General features: G+C 47.5%; 1 protein-coding gene across 1 annotated transcript in view; it reads right to left on the bottom strand.

The window, feature by feature from the left end:
• SH3BGRL (SH3 domain binding glutamate rich protein like) overlaps positions 1-12,379 on the bottom strand; it is a 30,313-nt gene extending 17,934 nt beyond the window's left edge. Inside the window, exon 1 of the mRNA XM_053990233.1 lies at positions 12,156-12,379. Coding sequence (XP_053846208.1) covers positions 12,156-12,200 — 45 coding nt within the window. The 5' untranslated portion in view covers positions 12,201-12,379. The remainder of the gene's footprint in view (positions 1-12,155) is intronic.
• Between the last annotated feature and the right edge of the window lie 8,267 nt (positions 12,380-20,646).

The following is a 20,646-nucleotide window of genomic DNA, read 5'->3' as shown; positions in this document are numbered from 1 at the left end:
AAATCAGGGATATGGAAAGAGGCCCTCTCCACCAAATCCAAAGGCCTGTCTCTGAGCATGGACACCACTTCTTAGAATCACAGACTCACAGAATATCCTGAGTTGGAAGAGACCCTCATGGATCATCGAATCCCACTCCTGGCCCTGCAGAGGACATGCCAACAATCCCATGCTGTGCCTGAGAGTGCCGGGTCCTGGGGCTCTGGGTCTGTGACCATTCCCTGGGGCGCTGTTCTAGTGCCTGAGCTCCCTCTGGATGAGCAATCTCCTTATAACATCCAGTCTGAACCTCCCCTGACACAGCTCCAGCCGTCCCCTGGGGTCCTGTCCCTGCTCAAAGAGCAGAGGTTGGAGCCAGGCTATGCCTTGGCCGGGCTCCGTGGAGCTCTGAGCAGGGAATCTCCCACAGCAGCGCTGCTTTGGAGCACCAGCCCAGCTCACAGGTGGCTGGGGGGATTCTTGTGCCATCACAAGCAAAGGGAAGAAATGAGCCAGGGGAGGCAGGACTGCCCCTCCCAGCAGCAATAAGGACTGAAAGCAGGGATCAGACCATGGCCGCAGGCTTTTGCTTCACTCAGCAGCAGGAAGAATTTGCAAATGCAAATATTCATATATCAGGATGATATTTTTTTACTTTTTTTAATGACTACTTTAGTTATCCAGAATAAACATCTTGCAAAATCAAGCTTCCAAACCTAGGCTTCCTCTTACTTTCCTTTAGGTGAGGATGTAAAGAAACATTGATGTATGGCAACCATAGCTTTAACCACCACTGACACCGCAGCACCCAGAATTGTCATCATCCACAGGAAAACACCACCATTACAATACTAAATAAATTGACCCTTGGCAATTTTCTAAGTCAGTCTTGTGGCATTTGACTTTTATAAGCCTGAAAACTGCTCTTCTGGTCCAAAACTAACAAAAAGCAAGCTTCCTACTGCGGAATACAGGCCCCATTATCTCAGTTATGCACTGACAAAGCACAAGCAGCAGCAGAATGTGAACTCTTCATTTATTACACACAGTTGTTTTCTGCAGCAGACGTGGAGCTTGGCAGGCTGAGTTTCCCTGGAAGTCTCCATGTGCCCTTGTCACAGCATCCAAACTCAGGGCTGGGTTAAATAAAAATGAACAGATCCACTCTTCCCAAAGCCCAGTACCAAACCAACAACTCCTGAACAGCACAGGGCTGAGAGTGGCAGGGTCTGGGAGCATTCCCACCCATCAACCAGTTGTTCTGCTATTCCTGGGAGCTCCACAGCCTCAGCATCTCACTGGACTCTCCTATCAGAGTCACAAAACAGGGAAAGGGGAACTTTTGCTATGTGGAAGAAAAAAAACCAAAAAGTCCTTAAGTCCAAGCTACCTCTGTCACAGACTCCTTGAACAATTTTCTCTTCACCTCTCAGAGCTCCCTTTCCTGCGTCATCAGGAGTAATTATTTTTTCAAATCACTGCTTATTTACTTTCAGGGATCATTTCTGGCTGATTCTACAAATGGTAGAATCAATTAATACACCACAGCCCAGCCCCACAGACAGGCTTTGTACACTGTAAAGCAATTTACCACACAGAAGACTGATCTCCAGCAAGACAGTGAGGGTCAGTATCACAAGATGCAGACAACTCTCTGACACATGATATATTCCTAAATACTCAAACATTTACCATGTGGCTGAGAAAAGCAGGGGAAAGGCCCTGAAGGTGCTGCTGGTCACCTAACTGCTTGCTCTGGAAGCCTTAAAAAGTCCTGACAGTCTGGACCTCACCCCTGTTGTCAGGTTCTAAATCCTTTTTTTTTCAGCCAGCCTCTTTCTGAAAGCCTGAAGAATTATTTCTCCTTTCTCTTCAGCTTCATGGAGATCCCAGGTCGGGTGTGTGCAATGCTGGCAGCAACTCCCCATGTAAGAACTGACACAAACTGCCAGGTGCCACCTCAGTGTCCCTGAGACTTCACCCTCCCCATCAGCCCAGCACTCCAGTATTTCCAGGGAAGCAGCCTGAGATAACAGCACACACAGGGCTGCACTTTGGGGGTTTATTGAAACAGCTGCTCCTGTAATTATTTTTCAGAAGCTGTGGATTTCTGCTGGTGATGAGGAGCCCTGCACAGCAGAGGGAAAGCAGCTTGGTTGTGCTTGTGTGACAAGCTGAACTCAGGTTAGGAAAGGAATTAAAAGCACAGACAGTTCTGCACGAGGCCCCTGTGGTTTACAATAAAAGCAAAGTTTATTTCCTGTATGGTTTAGCACACAGAGGCTAAATTAACTGACAAGAGTAAAAGTTTACAGCATTAATTGCTGTTTCACTGCCTTTATATTGCTAGGCATTTATTCTTTAAATAAAAGACTACTTGCAGAAGAAATACAACATGGCCTCAGGGATCCAGGTGCCTCTGATGTGTATTACTTTTTATCTTTGAAGAATTCATATACCACAGATCTTAGTTAACAAAGAGTCTTTTTGCTGACTGCTGTTCTAAAACTAAACCAAGTAATTTTTTGAAGAGAACAAAGCTTTTTTCTTCAACTTAAATACCTAAATATCATAATACAAAGGAAGAGAAAAAGCTATGGATTAAAAAAATTTAATACAAATTTTCCTCCTCTTTTCAAGAAGAGCCAGGCTGTCTCGAGATAGAACAGCATCCAAAAAGCTTCCTGGAGAGGAAAGATTCAGCAGAGCACAGCCTGTATGGGCAGCAGTTTTCTGACCCAGTAATTAATTGCCCTGGGTAACATTTCAAGTGTGAATCACCCTGAAGGCCCCAGATCCTTCTCTATGTTACTTGGACAAAATATTGTCTAAAAACTGTGTCTCTAAGTGGGAGAGATAAATTGTTCTCACAAGACCTGGCCACACTGCAGTTTCTAACACTTTGGGCAGCTGAAACAACACAGGAGTTGGCCAAGCTCTGCCTGCCATAGCCAGGAAGGCCAATGCCTGGGGCTTGGCTCTCAGGACTGCTCAGGAGACATCCCAAAGTGACTCTTTCAGGAATTAACAAAATGGAGCATTTTCCAACACAGCAAGGTTGTTCCCACCATCAGGCTGCTCTCACCCACTGCATCCCTGCAGCCCCAGAGCAGGAGCACTCATCTGGATGCTGCCCATGCCTTGGAGCCACGACCTGGAGCCACTTTGCAACTCCCCACTGTCTTTTTTAAGATTTATAGATCCCTCTTGTCACCATGGTATCTGTTTTTTTTTTTTTTTTCCTCCTAAACCACAAGCTTCCTTCTGCCTCAGTGCAAGCCAGCCTCTGCTTACCCCAATCAGAAACTAAGACAAATGCACACAGAATTTTATTTTTTCAAAGTTTAAGTCCCCAGCTGTTTATTTGCTGTAGGATGGAGTTCTCCAGGCCTGGGCAAGCAGCCAAAATGGCTTCATTCCCCTGCTGTTCCTCAGTGTCAGCCTAATGCTGATGGCTGGCAGTGGGAGGGATGGCTCTCCCAGTGCCTTCCAAGCTGCCAGCCTGGGTCCCAAATCATTCCATGGAAGGTGGAGCTGTCTGTCCAGCAGCTCCTCAGTTCATCCAGGTGTAAATTCCTGAGGGGAACATTTCCCAAGTTAGCGTTTCCACAGCATGCACAACAAAGCCCAGACCTCTGCAGGTGAAGGGAGGCTCTCACAGGGACCTCCTGGTACACTTTAATGTGATGGAAGGGAACAGAAAATTGGAAGAAGATTGCTCAGGCACAAAGGTTCCATGGACTGAGCTACCAGAACCAAGGGACTTGTTTATCTGCATTACAGTGTGGAATTTCCAGTTCTTAATCAGGATTACCAGGGGCACTAACAAGGAAATTTGCAAACCTGCTCCTTTTCATTTCTGTTCACATATATTGTATTTCTTGCCTAGGGAAAAAAAACTACCAAACATCTACTAGCCATAAATCAGCTTCACTTGAACTTAATTTCTATCCATATCCAGTGAAAATGTTTTGGGATATATTTTAATTCATTCACAGAGTTATTCTGTTCCTTTCCTGCTCTGCCAATTGTTCTGCAGCTGCTGCTCTGGCCAAATACATTTGCAACATGTGCACAGAAATGTCTTGGATAAGCAGCATTAAGTATTTCCTAAGGAATAAAATCTTGTCCTGCTGTAGTCCATGGCAGAATTCCCAGTGATATAAGCAGAGCCAGAGGTTGATCCCATGAGGTGAATACAGATGTGCTGTTTAAACCTGCCTGGCAACAAGTATTCCCATAAAAATGTGGGTTTATGTGAAAACTGCCATGATTTTTCCCAGAAGCTTTGTGTTTGCTGTTTCCATCAGGCTTTTCCAGTTGACTTTGATCTATGCCTAAGGCAGCAGAGGTGTCTGATCACCTACCCTAAACACGGGCTGAACATGCAGTGTGTCAGCATCTGCACAATCACGCTGGTCTTGGAATCACCAAGACCAATCCCCAATCCCCAAACATCCCTTGTTTCGGATGTAGGAAATGTGAGACACCAACCCAACATATCCCAAACACACACATGTTTATTTTCCACCAAACATTTTCCTGGACAACATGGTCTTAATTTTTTTAATGCAAACTGTTAACATAATTTTGGGAGCAGAGCCAATTTCATTCAAGAAGAGAAGAAAGCTTTACTGGGCTGGATCCAACACTTGTCTAGCCCAGTCTCCTGTCTCCACCGGTTACAGCTCCCAGGGAAGATCATGCCATCAGGCTGAGCACAAAGAGCTACACCACATCCAGCTTTCTTCCCAGACTCCAGTAATTCACAGTCTTGAGTCAGAGGTGTAGTAGTGATGTTTAATAGCCCTTAATAGACTTTTCCCCTTAATTTGTCTCATTGCTTCCCATGTCCATGCACTTTCTGCTGTACACCACATCCTCTGGCAGGGAGTTCCTCCCTGAAATCTCTGTTGTCAAACAAAGCATTTCATTTACTCCGAACCTGCCACTTCCACTTGCTCTCCCCCAGTCATTCCATTAGGGAAAATTATTAATAATCCCTTCCTGTTTGTTCTCCCATGCCTGACGCGATGTTATCACATTTCAGACTTTTTCAGCTCTTTCTTTCTCAGCTGCAGAACTCACAGAATCATGTAAAGGTTTGGGTGGGAAGGAACCTTACAGACCATTCAGTTCCACCCACTGCCATGGACAGGGACACCTTCCACTGTCCCAGGTTGCTCCAAGCCCCATCCAACCTGGCCTTGAGCACTTCCAGGGATCCAGGGGCAGCCACAGCTTCCACCTTATCATCCACAAATTCTGCCTTATTTGGTTGTTCCTCCTACAGTGATCATCTCACCCTACCTTCTTCCCTTTTCTCACTTTCTTATATGATTTAAAGACAACAATTCCAGTCTACTAAAGACAGACTCACCACACTTTTATACAGTGGTTTTTTTTCTTCTTTTGCCCTTTCCCATGGTAAACATTCCCAACATTCTGTTTGCTTTTTATGGCCACGAATATGGTATTTTTGTAAAATTACCTAGTATAGCTCCAAGACCTCTCTGCTAAACAGTATTTTAGCAGAGTTTAAACCTCATTCTTGCACAGGACAACCATTGTTTCTTCCCAGTTTTCCAGCTGGGACAGCAACAGCAGGCTCTTCTTGCACTCTTTGCTTAGAGTCCAGCACAAATCTCTGTGGGAGTCTCCTGGTAACTTCTGCAGATTGTAATAAATTGGGAAAAAAAGGATTTTTAACCTGGCTAACATTTGTCCAAAACTTTCCAGAAATCAAGGGATTCATTATTATGAATGACCCTCCTTCCTATGCTCCAGGTAGCTCAGGTGTGAGGCACAGCTTTCTCCTCTGACACTGCACTGATTCTCCTCCCTGCTCTGCCTCTGTCCACACATTTGCTGGGCCAGAGCCCAGTGAAGAACAACATCCATTTGTGCAGCACCGGAAGATGGCTCGCAGCTCCCAGATTTCCCTGAGATCTTTTTTCAAACCACGGCTGCCTTTGGCGTCTCTCTTCACTCCAACACTCCAGCAATCAAACAACAGGTAGTAGTTAAAATTTTACACTCGAGCGCCTTTAGAATTTCTAGAGAGGCTGATTCATGCACGGAAACAGCCCCAGAAAAACTGAACTTCAGATCATTAATTAAAGAAATAAATCACCACATCCACGTCTCACAGGGGAAACCAAGTCCAGGAAGGAGCTGTAAGTCAGGATGTGAAAACAACTTCAGCTGTATCCTGAGAGCACAAACCTCAGTCAGGCCAGTTGGATGCTGACCTTTCACATTTTTCTTCTGGTGCTTTAAAGCTCAGTCTCACTCTGCTGCCTTTTCAGTGTTAGAAAATGGCTTTAACATTGAGTTGGAGGTGCTGTCCCAGGAAGGACGTGCTCCTGGATGGAGGCTTTTATTCTGGGACAAACAAGAGTAGATAAGCATTACAATCAAAGCTCTTTCAGGCTCAATTAAATATCTGACCAACAAAAGCATTTAAATTTAATCATAAGCTGAAAGTCTCCCCTGTGTATGGCCAGGGTTAAACAAATGGCATTAACACCAAATTTTCATGTTTGAGCAGAAACATTCCTGAATAGCAGAATATTGATATAAGATGTGGATTTGGTTCAGGTTTCCAGCTGTCCAGTCAGAGCCAAGAACTGAGATTGGTGCTTCCAAGGCTGGGGAGCACAAGGACCAGGGAGAGGTCACCTCCCTTTAGCTATGGCAACGATGCATCCTTAGCTCTTGTTTTTGTCTTAGAGGGGAATATTTCAATTCTGTTTTGACCTTGAACAGCTGAATTCTGTCAATATTGGTGTAGTTCCCTTTCTCTCCCCTTTCCCCAATTCCTCCTTTACTTACTCCTGGAAGGAGTAAGAATAACCTTGCAGAGATGCAAGTCTTGGCACCCTCTGCTCGTTAACCCCGATGCCAATTCACTGACTTCTATAGGAATTTTGTGAGTGTAACTTTAATGCCCCAGGACAAGAAAAGTTCCGTCCTCAACTCTATAAATATTTATTTAAAACCCACAAGTGCTTAGCCCTGACATGACGCTGTGTGCATCCTGTCTTAGAACGAGCTGCAGTTCAGGGTTCAAGGGAAAGCCAGCACAAGCTGACAGCACCCAGCCTCTCCCCAAAATCTGCCTCTTCTCCTCAAGCAGAGACATAATCCTGATGCACCACCTCAGAATAAACACTGTCCTATCTGCATATACAACCTAGAAAAATTCCCAGCAAAAAGCCTTTCCTGGCTTTAACTGCGGAGTAGAATTTTCCATCTTTCTCCTGCTGTCAGAAACTGGTTTTAGTTAAGCACAGTAGAATGTTTTTTATTTTGATATATTAAAACTATTGCAACAACTGCAGCCAACTTAATCTCTGGCTCCATTAAAAATTTGAATGCAATATTTTAAGAAAAATATTTGACTTATCTCGAGTTTGGAACAATGAGTGTGCAAAAAACAACCCAGGAGGCAGATGGAACACATCCGAGCTTGAGCCACATTACGGATTTTGTCTTCCATCCCAAAAGCTCTAACTCAGAACAACTCCTACCATTTTATTGAGAGAAACTCTGTTAGGTGAACACTGGGTATCCAAAAAAGTCCTCCACATGTGTTACATTTCCACAAAAGAAGGGTTTAAAAATCAATACCTAACTTAACAAGTCAGTTTTCACCCATAGCGTATAAATTGCGTGAACTGAGTATCACAAAATCATACATACACAGTGAGGTTGTTTTTCAACTACAGATGCAGCTTATTTCCCCATAAAATGTGCATTTACCTAAACTTGCATCACAGTACAAGACTATTTACCAGAGATGTGTATCAGTGCTTTCTTCCCTCATATACTGCCCTGCCAGGCAGCCCAAGGAAGTTCACGAGCTGCTCCTGACTGTCTGCTGCCACTGCTCGGGGCTTCCGCAGCGACAACCATGACCGCAGACATCCGGGCTGGGACAGCACGCTGGGAACCCTGAACGTGGCAGCAGAACAAGGGACACTTGTGATCCTCACCGATAAGGACTGCATGCACAGAGCCACCCTGCTGTGGCTGCATTTCCCCTGAGAGCCACCTCCTGCCACGGCAAAGCTGTTGGACTCGATGAGCTTTGAGGCCTTTCCCAACCTGAACGATTCTCTACTCCATGAAACCTCACAGCAGCCAAACAACACAAACACAAAGCACACAGACTCTGCTCGTTCTCTGTACGGGTGGCATTATTTGCATTTATTGTGACCATCTGAGAAAAAAGGGAACTTAAATGCAAAATATAATTTTTTTTTATACAATCTCCATCTCTCCATGTATTACTTCCCTCGGATTCAAACTTCTGAAGGATGAAGCAGCCATGCCAGCCCTCTCAAAGCACTGAACTGTTGAACAAGGACAAGAGCTGGTGGTTACACATGCTCTCATCATTTCCAACAGCTCTTCTCCAGAGCTCTTCTCCCCTGGAATGTTCCAGGAAGCCCTTGACACTGCTTATATGTCTCCAGTAGCACCAGCAAGTTCTCTGGTGCCTTACTGGGAAAAGAGAAGAGTAATTGCAAGCAAATGTTCTCCAGACCATGGGCCACTTTCTTCTTCATTTACTGGGAGAAGACCTAGATCCTTTCCCAAGCAAGAAGACAATACAATAAAAACATGAACCCCCCCCACATCCTTAACTTTGTGAATGAAAAATAAATTTAAATTTCCCTTCCTCTCTAAAACCATCCATAAACAGCGGCAGGTCTGTGTAATACAGGACTCTGACTCTGGAGATCATCTCTTCTTTCTGCCGTGTCTGCAGTCACAGTAGGAGGCAAGGAAAGAAAACCACTCACACAGCCATCAAAACAAGGGAGGAGAGCAGAGCTGGGAGAGATGGAAATGTGGATATAGATCACAAAGATGAAGCAATTGGCTCCAAAGAGCATCTTGACACCAGACATTTGATGTGGCAGTTTGTACAGCCCACAGCACTGGCGGTGGCACAGGGCAGAGAGCTCAGCCCACCACATCCAGTGCTGGCACTTCAGTTCCACAGCCACAGCCTCCAGTTTCAGCCATACCCCTGGAACTGCAGGGTGATGTTGGATGAACAAATTCTCTCAAAGTCCATACTCAAGACCTGTGCAGTTGTTGGCAACAACGCACGTTTGTAAGACCAAGAATTTAAGCAGCTGGTTCCCTTCCACATGAGATCAATAAAATGGGCAATCCAGCTGCCTTCAGGAAGAAAGGGATTCTGTTGCTGGGCAATCTCTTGCCCCAAAATCAACAAAATACCAAAATCTCATGGAGAAAATCACACTCTGGATTTGTGCCATTCAGATTCTTCCCTACTTGTATCCTTTTCTACCAGGAGCAAGAGTCTAATGACTCTTAGGCCTCTCTTCTTTTCACCCCCTGAAGGATTGGAGTGGGAGGTTGCAGTGAAACCCCTCTCACAGCCAGCACAGTCCCTGTTCCTACAACGCTCCCGCACTTCCGAATGCGGCATTTGCGTCTCATTTCTGTCCGTAGCCTCCTCCACTGTCCCAGGCTGAGGAATGCTGCTCACTTCCCCTGTCTGCCGTGCAGGAGGGCTCCTGGACAGCAGCTCCACATGCACATTCCCATGAGGGTGTGCTCACCTCCTCTTCGTCATTACAATCCCTGTGCATCCCTGCCCAGACCACAGCTCGCCAGCCAAGGTGAGGAAGATTAAATAAAAGGGGGCATTTCCCAAGCAAGACTTTCAAACACACCAGAAATTGGGGCTGGAACTATCACATTATGGAGTGAAATTTAAATAGGAGGCCAGACAAGATGTCAATCATCATACTTTCCAGAAATCCCTTGAAACACACTCATAAAATGTCTTTGCTTAGACATGAGCTTCACACAGTGTTTTTTTCCTCACAGATACATCATCCTGAATATAAACATTATAGAGAACAGTGCCTCGGGGAAACATTTTATACACTGTGATGTGGCACATTATACCACATAGCAAAGCAGGACTTTGCCAATAACAGACCACAAAATTTGGGCACCCTCCAAGACTCACAGCCCCAGGGCATGAGGTGTGAAGCAACCTCAGCCCTTTTCCATTCAGTGGGAGACACTTTCCAGTCCCACAAAAGCTTCTTCAGCTTACAGAAATGGGGCAGGAAGGAGGAGATTTGATACTTATTTCTCGTTTGCTTCTACTAAGGCAAATTAGCCTTTTAAAACCCAAAATAACACAGTGCTGGGTGTCACTACAGTACAAAGATGACTTAGCAGGAGTGAGAGCCCTTTCCAGGCTGATGTTACCCAGTTCAGTCACTTTGCTGCAAACAGCCTTGTCTCTGTTCCATCTCTCTGTAGCAATCTTCTCTGATGTGGATTTTCCATTCCTGGAGTGGGTTATTTCAGATTCAGCACCCAGAAAGGCTTCTCTGGTCCTCCAAGCAAAGCCTGTCTCACCAACGGTTTTAGGAGCCACAGAAACAACTCATTCCCATTCCCTCCAAAGATGTGCCTCTCTGTCTTACTTTAGGTTGAAACATCGATTAAAATTCTTATACTGGAAAGAAAACATCACCCAGTGAGGTGCTGGGCTGGTCCTGCCAACAGAAACACCCTCAGTGTACGCAGGAATCTAAGAATGTGCAAGTCTTGCTCATTACCACAAGATCCCTTGAGCTGCTCCAGCTTTAGACACAGGCATGAGTGTATGTGTGTGTGTGTATATATATATAAATATACACGTCATAAAACTGGCAATCATGTGCACATTACACTCAAATTCCCCAAAAAAACAGACTACACCAACGCTACATTCAAATTCCAGAGGCAGGGATGCACAAAGGAGCCTGAAAAGCAGCAGTTAGTCAGACTGGAGCTTTGTAACATGTACAGCCCACACGAGGACCAGGCAGCACTGCAGAAAACACTAAGATAATAATTTAAAAACTTAATTTAAAACCAGAAAAACACAATTGGGATTGAGATCTGTGCTTGCACCCCTAGAGCTCAGTATCACCAGACAACAGAAATCAATAGGTGCCATGAAGAGGGCGCTGATAAAAATCTATAGCAACTGAAGCAGTCAACTTGAAACCTATTAACAGCTGCATCAGAAAGAAAGGATTACTTTTCCAATCTGCTGCTTTCCTTCCAGATGATCATTCTGTACGAACCCAGCAGAAAGTCCTTTGGATCCATTTTATGAATGAGCTACTCAGGATTTCAAAGACCCTCCCCAGTCAGCATGAAATAATCCTCTGCTTTTCACCACCAGCACCAGCACTGTCAGCGCTGGCATCAAGTTTACTAAAAATGACCCGGGAAGGGAGGGACAGCAGGGACACCTGAGGCACAGGCTCCTGTGCCATCTGCAGCCTGTCACCCCAAGCTTACCAACTGGTATTTGATCTGCTGAAGCCCACAGACCAGTGGCTGCACTCAAGCAAAGAAAGCCAATGCAGTGAGGGCTTGTTTTTATCTTCTGTACATCACGGTCCTCCCAAAGTTTGGGGACCTGAAGCATGAACAGTGACAGGAAAAGGTCATCATACAGCCACAGCTCAGACTCTTTATCTCCTTGCAGTAAAAGTCACTGATCATTAACTGCAATAGCTGGCATTTTCTGAGTCCCTGGCATTTTGTAGTTCTCCAGCACATCCCTACCAAGTGCAAATCCCCCGGATTTCAGCCTCGGAGCATCTCCCACACGGATCAAAGAGAAACCAGATGATCCTGAGGACATAGAGCTACACCTGAACCCAGGCACAAATCCCGCTATTTCTGTGTATCTCTTCATTTTCCCTTTGAAAAACACAGTCCGAGCTCTGCCTACAACACACTGGGGCCACGAAAAGCGAAACCCAGTATTCCCAACAGGGCAAGAACCAGAGGCTACTGGGACAGCGGCCACACACGCCTGCCACAATCAGCGAGGAATAAACTCATCAAAACCAAATGACGGACGACACATTTAGAATTGAACTTCAAGAACAAGACAAGAAAACCCCAAATAGTGGTGGCTCTGCCTTCCCAGCACAGGGCGAGGGGTGCGGGATCACCGAGGAAATGCCGCTTTCCGTTGGCGGCAGCCGCAGCACCGCCCGCACAGCGCCGGGCGCCGTGAGGGGACCGCGGCTGCCCCGGCCTCTCCCCACACTGCCCGGCCGCCCCTCGCGTCCCCCACCCGGCACAAGTTTCCCCCGGGCGCCGCTTACCGCCGTGGAGCCGGAGGAAGAGGCGATGTAGACCTTGATGACCATGCTGGGAGCGGCGGGATGCGGAGCCGGGCGGGCGGTGGGTGTGTGAGGGCGGCTCGGGCACGGGCTGGGGCTCAGGCGGGAGGGCGGGCGCGGAGAGGCGGCGGGAGCGCTCGCCCCGCCTCGCTCCGCAGCTGCCACCGCCCGAGCCCGGAAGGGCGGAAAATGGTTTTTTTTAAAAATTAATTAAATAAATAAATAGTAAAAAAGGAAAGAAAAAAAAAAAAAAAAGAAGAAGAAAGAAGAAGAAAGAAAGGGGAGAGGAGGAGCGTTCTCGACGAGCCGCGCGAGACGTGCGGGGGAGGTGGGGCGGGGGAGCCATGGCGGCGGGGCCGCGCCGAGGGGACGCGGGGGCTCGGGCGGGGCGGCCGCTTCAGGGCGGGGGTGAGAGCGGCGGGGGGAACCGGGGGACACCGGGGCGGGAGACGGAGAGAGGGAGGGAGCCAAGCGTGGGGGGTCGCCATGGTAGCGGCTGGTTCCCCTCAGTGCTGGCTCCCCTCAGCACCAGGTCCCCTCATGGCCGCTGCCCTCACGGCCGGGTCCCCTCATGGCCGCTCCCCTCACGGCCGGGTCCCCGGGACCGATGGCCCCGTGCCGGGCTCCGTCGCTACCGGCTGCCCTCCGGCCGCCGTGGCTCTGCCCCGCTCCGTGCGAGGGCAGCGGCAGCACCGCCAGCCCCGTGCCTTGGCCGCTCGCCCGGCTCTGGGGCACAAGGAGTCAGGGGTGGGTGGCTGTTTCTGGGCCATGGTGTTTAGAATTACGAATTTCCTTTTAAAATCTATTCCAGCGTGGAAGGTACTGCCCAAGTGATGTGCCAGCCCGTGCCAAAGGACAGGTGGCATCCAGTGGAGTTCTTGGCGTTCCTGTGGTTTTTGTAAAGTATCTTCCACACACAAAAAAAGCCATCAAATCCCCCACATTTTTAATGGTTATAGTAATGGTGACACGTTATTGAAGGAAATTTATATCCAGCACCTGTCTCCCACTTGCCTCTGGTACTCCAACTATTACCTCATATATATTTTATTATCTGTTCTGATAGCAGGTTCACAGCAAATGGAAAATATGTACAGTGATAAGCACAGGAAGCTGCAATTTTACACCTACAAGCTAAGATGAAAGCAAGATGTTTGTTCTGCTCTTGGTACAGAGGTAACAAGGAGGTATTTCTGAAATGAGTTTTCCAAGCAAGCTTTCCTGTTTCAAATTATTAGTTTTTCTAACAAAAATAAATATTTTTAAAAAGACGTTGAATTAAAGGTGTTGAATTAATTGCTCTATTAATTTGCCAATAGTAAAGGAAAGAAAACTCTTTTGAGGAGGATATGCCTCCATTTGATATTACTTATGATACTTATATGAATCTTTGAAGCAGTCATGACTTTTAAGTATGTTTGAAAAAGCAATAAACCAAAATTGATTGAGGATGATGGTACGCCATAAAAATTCCCTGGTTCAAGGAATTTCAGAATTTAATAAAATAAATGGTGTACTTTTCAATCTGTTTAAAACAAACTGAGTTAAGTCCAGGAGATTAAAATTCTTCAAGGAATGTTTCTTCCGTTGTGTTTGTGCAGCCCCTTCCCAGCTGCTTGAGAAACACCCTGGGAATTCCTGTTGGCTCCAGCGTGTAACCTGATTCATGGCAAGGAACGCAGGAGGGAGAAACCCCAGCTTATCAGAAAGAAGGGAAAAGTGCAGGTGGAGAACAGGAGAGGGAGGGTCACTTGAACTTTGGGCTTCCCTGTTGCGTTCCTGCCTGGCTGCCAGCTCTCCTCTCCTTGGAGAACTGGAATCAGCTCCTCAGGGGTGAGATTCACCTGGAGCGAGCTGCACCTCGTCCTCCTGCCTCCTAAAAACACTGCTATCATCATTACTCTCAAAAGTGCTCTCAAGGAGGCATTTTATCTTCATGAAATGGGATTTATTAAGTTAGGAGCGATACACGAATCAGGTATTGTTGACACAACTTGGTTTTCTTGACTCATAAAAGTAAATTTTCTACTTTATTGATGGGAAAGTGCGATGTTTTTTATTCCCACGCTACTCCTGTAAAATTCACGTTGTTGTTTTTGTTTTCACTGTTAAACACTTGGGAAGCTATGAAATATCCTTCTCAATGTAGACCAAAACCTAAAGCAAAATGACCAAGTTTTAGGTGCTCCCCAAAGAGGAGCCCAAGGGATTGGCCATCCCAGAGTCATCCTGGGATTTCACAGTAAAACACTGCCAGTGATGGCAAGGATCCCCTCGCTTCTTCCTTGGAGCACAGGCAAGGATGGAGCCTTCCTAGTGCTGGCAAATTAAGCTGTTTTAAAAAAGAACTGTAGGAGAATCTCACAATGAAAGATAGAGCAGTAACCATCTGCAAATTCCCTCTTGTCCAAAAGGTCAGGAAGAACATGTTCCACATGCTCCACAGCTGCTTTGTAACCACTGACAGAAATTAATCCAGAATCCACCTGTGAGTATCGTGAGGCTGTGCCAGGGTCTGCTCTAGGATCCTGCTTGTGCCAGAGGAGATGATCTGGATCTGTGTGAAATGGAGAAGGTGTGATGGGCAAGGGACATCAGCTCAGCGCTCTGAACAGGAAATCTGAAATCCATGCTTCATTCCCAGTCCCAGCCTGGCAGAAACTGGAGCCAAAGGGCAAACCCTGAGCCCGTGCTCAGAGCCCGTGCCCTGCTGCATCCCGTGCGGCGGGGGTGGAAACTGCTCCCCTGCTCCAAAGACTTCGTGTGGAAGTCCAAGAGATCTTCCTCATCTGGAAACTCGGCAAGGCCAGGTTTCCTTGATTTCCGTGTAACTGTGGCAGGCACAGGGCGGAGGCGGCCACTCAGGGCACAGAGCGGGGACTCCGGGAGTGCTGGCTTCACCTTTGCAGCGGCAGCAGCGAGTGGCGTTACAAGGCAGCTGCCTTAAAACCGCCCGTCCCGCCCAGCACTCACAGACTCGGCTCAGCCCCCGCGCCAGGCCCGGCTCAGCCCCCCAGGCCCAGCTCGGCTCCCCCAGGCCCGGCTCAGCTCCCCCAGGCCCGCTCAGCCCCCCCTCCCAGGCCCGGCTCGGCTCCCCCAGGCCCAGCTCGGCTCCCCCAGGCCCGGCTCAGCCCCCCCAGGCCCGGCTCAGCCCCCCAGGCCCGGCTCGGCTCCCCAGGCCCGGCTCAGCCCCCCAGGCCCAGCTCAGCCCCCCCAGGCCCGGCTCAGCCCCCCCAGGCCCGGCTCAGCCCCCCAGGCCCGGCTCAGCTCCCCCAGGCCCGGCTCAGCCCCCCAGGCCCAGCTCAGCCCCCCCAGGCCCGGCTCAGCCCCCCCAGGCCCGGCTCAGTCCCCCCAGGCCCAGCTCGGCTCCCCCAGGCCCGGCTCAGCTCCCCAGGCCCGGCCCCGCGCTGGCTGCCGGGGCGCGCCCCCTGCTGGCGCTGGGCGGGACTGCGGCCAGGGCCCGGCCCGCTCCCCTCGGCCCGAGAGGAGGAGGAGGAGGAAGAGGTGGGGGAAGAAAAGGAGGAGGAGGAAGAAGAGGAGGAGGGAGTTGCCTCGGGCTTTGTGACACACTGGAGGCATGGGGACGTCCGCATTGGTGCCTTGGCGGGTGGGGTCAGCAGTGCTTTCAGAGAACCGTGGAATCATTTAGGTCAGAAAAGCCCTTCGAGAGCGTCTATCCTACCGTTCACGCGGCACTGCCAAGGCCACCACTAACCCATTCCCCGAGTGTCACATCTACACAATTCTGAACCCTTTCAGCGATGGTGACTCCACCACTTCCCTGTTTTGAAGACAATCTCCCATCCAGAGTGGAGCTGGCCAACCACAACTCCTTGCTTAGCATTTAATCCCTGCTTTTCCGTGCGCTCCAGACTGGCCATCCACCCTCCAGCCCTGAGCCAGCAGCCAGCCTGGGCTCTGGCCAGCCAGCCTGGGCTCTGGCAAGTCCTGTGCCTGCACCTGAAGGGCACTGAGTTACCCTGGAGTACCCAAGGGAAGGGAATACTGCAAGACTCCAGAAACATCCAGGGAGTAACAGCTTCCCACTGACAGAGAGCAAATCTGGATTGGGTACTAGGAAGAAATTGTGCCCTGTAAGCGTTGTGAGGCACAGGTTCCCAGAGAAGCTGTGGCTGCCCCATCCCTGAAAGTGCCCAAGGCCAGCTTGGACAGGGCTTGGAGCAACCTGGGATGGTGGAAGGTGTCGCTACTGTGGCAAGGGGTGGAATGAGATGAGCTTTAAGGTCCCTTCCTGCAATTCTGTGATTCTATGAAGTGGAACATGTAGATAATTGTGTAAAAAACAGAGTTTGACAAACAACATACAAAAACTTCAAACCCACAATAAGTCATTTTTCAGTCTTGGCAGGAGTGGGAGGCCTGAAGGATGATTTCTAATACCAGTCTGCCATGGAGGGCTAACAGGAACATGCAGAAAAGACAAAACTGGGGCAGAAAACCCCAGTGAATTTTTTGCATGTGTTTGTGGAGGAGGAGGAGGGTGGGGAGTTCCCAGACAGGAACTCAGGAGCTTGCCTGAGGATCTGTCTCGCGCCAAAGCATCAGGTTGGGATAGAATCAATGGACACAGCGAATAAAAACAACCTAACCATTGCCAGATGGTCCTCCCTGCACCCCTGGAGTGGGTAAAACTGCTTCCACACACAGCCTCAGGACATGGCTGGTGCTCCCAGCTTTTACAGTCCAATCCCAGGGAGACTCAGCAACTGAGAGGGTTGTGACCAAGAAAGTTTTCAGCAAAGTTTCACAAACCATCCTACGCTTAGCACTGATTTTGAACTTATTTTACTAGAAGTCTTCCCAGAAGCCATTTGAAGATTCCCAGAGAATTTGGGGGTGAGCAAGTCTGTGAGCAGACCCTTTGACCAAAGCTGACTCAGTCCTAGGGGACCTCAAGGCCTCTGCAAAGTCCAAGACTGTGAATGCAAGGGGCCATCTCCAAGTATGTAAAAACCCCCAACACCTAATGGCAGGCAGCAGACACTGATTCGCAGCACCATTTCCTTCCTTCCTTCCAGCTGGCTCCAAGCTCACAGCCAGTGGGTTTCTCACAGGATGGGCTTGAGAAAGGCAGGATTTAGTGATCAGAGCACAAAATGTGTTCTGTCCAGCCCAGTCCTGGGTCAGAGGGAGCCAGGGCCAGACCAGGCTGTTGGCAGATTTTGGGGTTGTGTCTTCTGCCTTTCAGGGCAGCCACCCTTGAAGGCCCAGTTGAGCAAAGTGTCCTAAAAAGCATTAACAGAACGACTGTTCCTGTTACTTGGGCTGAAAACCTGGTATCTCATAGAATCTCAGGATGGTTTGGGTTGAAAGAAACCTTCAAGCTCATCCAGTGCCACCCCTGCCATGGGCAGGGACACCTTCCACTGTCCCAGGCTGCTCCAAGCCCCGTCCAGCCTGGCCTTGGACACTGCCAGGGATGGGGACTCCACAGCCTCTCTGGGCAAACCTGTGCCAGTGTGTTGTAAGTGGAAATGGACATTTCCATTTATTTTTATGCACCAAATCTGTGACTAATCTCCTTTGTGTTAGATGAGGAAATACATTTTTTGGCTTAGAATGCCTGATTGAACATCTGTCCTAGAACGGAGTGCACCAGCTCCCAGAGGTGCCAGCATTTTTCTGTTTGCTGTCAAGGGAGTCCAGACAACTCCAGTGTGAGGTCCTGCTTTGGGATAGATGCCTGAAGCTCCCTGGAAGTCATTCTCGTATCCTCTTACCCGTGTTTTGTGTTTAATACAATTCTGGAGCATGTAGTCACCCCCTTCACTCTCAGGGACCAGTAAGAAGCTGTAGCTAAGCCAAAGGTTTTATTAAAGCACAGATAAACAGACTCAATGAGAATCCTAAATTCCTCATCCTCGTCTTCCCAAATTAATAAGCTCTAAATGTTTTATTGCGATCAATACTGAATTTGACACATAAATCAATTTTTACCCAGGACAAACCACAGAATCACCCAGGACAAACTATAAAATTAACCAAGCACAAACCTCTTCTGTAGATCAATAATCCACTCATCCCAAAAGTTATATAAAATAAGGCAGAAGGACACTCAAACACCAGGTACAGAACACAAAAATGTGGTTTGTGGTATTTTGCCATAAAAATATGAATTCCTATTACTGGTCATCTGTGCCATGACTACGACACACACACAGAATCCTAATTTCCCTTCCTCTGAACTCGTGACTGTGGGGCTGTTGCACAGTTAAATGAACCAGGCTGAGAGCGGAATGTGTGGAAAGGAATCTCCAGCATTCCAACCCCCATGAATTTTAGCACAAAGGAATGAGAAAGGAACATGTATCTGATTGCCTGTTCCCGGAAGGTGAGCAGTCAATCACCCAAGAGTGACTTAGGTCTGTTCTGCCTTTATTCAGGAATGTCCTGATCTACTTCAGCTCAAGAAGGTGGTCCAGGAAAACATTCCTGAAGTACTACAGATCTCTGATAGCAGGAGCAGGCCCTCCTTCTCCTCAGGACATTCCCGATTTTCAAACCATTCCTCAGCGTTTGAGCATCAATCCCTAAGCTCAGTGTGGGCTGTTCAGACTGACCGTCCTGTGCTGGTCACTTTTGGTTTGGTCTAGGCCCATGTTTCTGTCTGCAGACTGGATGGTTTTACCTCTGGAGTCATTGACTCCTTACAGAAAGAGAATTCAAATTTTAGCGTGGAATTTTGCTCATTGAAACACTGGCACACCAAAAGGAGATTAACATCTGATTTGTTGCTTTGATTTGAGACGGTTCATAAATTCAGTTTTAGGGGATTTTGTACTGAATAAAAAATGCCAGTTTGGGCAAAAACATAAAAAAAAAAGTCACATGTTACAAAGTAATGCTCTAGAATAAACTTATTCTCTTAGCTACAACCAGGTCTGTAATTTCCTGCATAGTTACAGCCATTTATACTTGCAGCATAACAGCATCTCACAGCAGCTTATCTTGTCTCTTTAGAGGGAAATAATCTTCTCACTAGTCATTATTTAGGTCAGTTTGTGGTTTAATGAATTTTCTTTTCTTAAATAAAAGTGTTTGAGAAAATGTAAAGGTGAAAAAGAAGGCAGAGCAAATATAATGCAAATATCAGTTGTGAATTTTAAATCTGTGCTTCACTTGCACATTTTGATCCAAACTGTTGGTAGTGCAAGTTGGTCAGAAGATATTCATAGACCCTTCAATAAATTCCCGTTTCTCCTCCACAAAAACTTCTCCCAGAATATAGAAAGGATAAAAGAGTAACTGCAGGGAGACAGGAGAAACCTCCTGAGGCCAGTCAAGCACAAACCTTGATGGTAATGGAGAACTCAGGGACCAAGAGCTCTTGAAATGTGTTTCAGGCCAGGGTTAATTCAGACGATGGAGAAAACTACTGGAAACACTATTTTAAAATCTTGATTAACTAAGGAGACCTGGAAGGAGGCGTGATTGCATTTGGTTACATGGTTACACTGAGGCTGGAAAATGCATTTCCCATGAATCAGGAGGCCAGTCAGAGCCATCCTTAAATAATTGGTGTGTTTTAACAAAATAATCATGGCATTGATGGATCAACATTGACTGGAGGAAGGGGGAGAGGGGTGGCTCCGTGGACGGAGAATTGCTCAGCTTAACTGCAAAGTGCATGAAGATAATAAACTATTGACATCTCGGCCCTTGGAGAGGGAGGTGACGTAAAAAGTGACAAATCAAAAAGTCACCATGAATTTGTCAAGAACGGGGGAGCAGCTGTTCAGGGAGCAGCACTGAAAGGGATCCGGGGATTACAGGGGATCAGGAGGAGTCTGAACCAACGTGGTGATGCTGTTGCTGACTCTGCAAATGCCACGCTCAGATCTGTTACCTAATTAACCTGATTACAGACCTGGGCAGGAATGTGGAGTCCAGAGGAGCCTAAGAATGACTAAAGGTTTAGAAAATATGGCCTATGAGATCATGAGGCCTACAAGAATTTGTTTAGTCTATAAAAATAAAAGTTTTAGGGAGAAAATGATAATATTATGTGAAATGACACAGTCTGTAAAATGTTATTGGAATTTGATGCTCATTAATCGTTCTTTGGACCTGCTGGACACGGCACAAAGAAGTTGAAATTCACAACCAAAGTACAAGTTTAGATGCTGGGGAAAACTTTGTGGGGTTAAGGCCAGTTGGGTGCTGGAACTGGCTTTCTAGGAAGATGGCAGAATCCAGTTTAATGTAGGTTTTAGAAAGAGTTGTCCTGGCTTTGGGCAGGATCAGCGACACCTCAGAGCAGCAGCTCCTGCTTCAAGTCTTAGTGCAAAGCGCCGAGTCCTGAAGGTGGTATTAATACACCTTGTGCTTTCCCTTTGGAAATACACAAAATAGGTGGGGGAGGCACTGCCAGACATTGCAGCTATGATGGAAACGAGAGCTGATTTTCCTTAATCCACGCCGAAATCTGAGACTTCACCTTGTGAACAACCTC

Source organism: Vidua macroura, chromosome 14 (assembly GCF_024509145.1).
Source record: "Vidua macroura isolate BioBank_ID:100142 chromosome 14, ASM2450914v1, whole genome shotgun sequence".
In the NCBI taxonomy this organism is placed as follows: domain Eukaryota; kingdom Metazoa; phylum Chordata; class Aves; order Passeriformes; family Viduidae; genus Vidua; species Vidua macroura.
The sequence above is the reverse complement of the archived record's forward strand: the minus strand, read 5'-3'. Positions and strand labels throughout refer to the sequence as shown.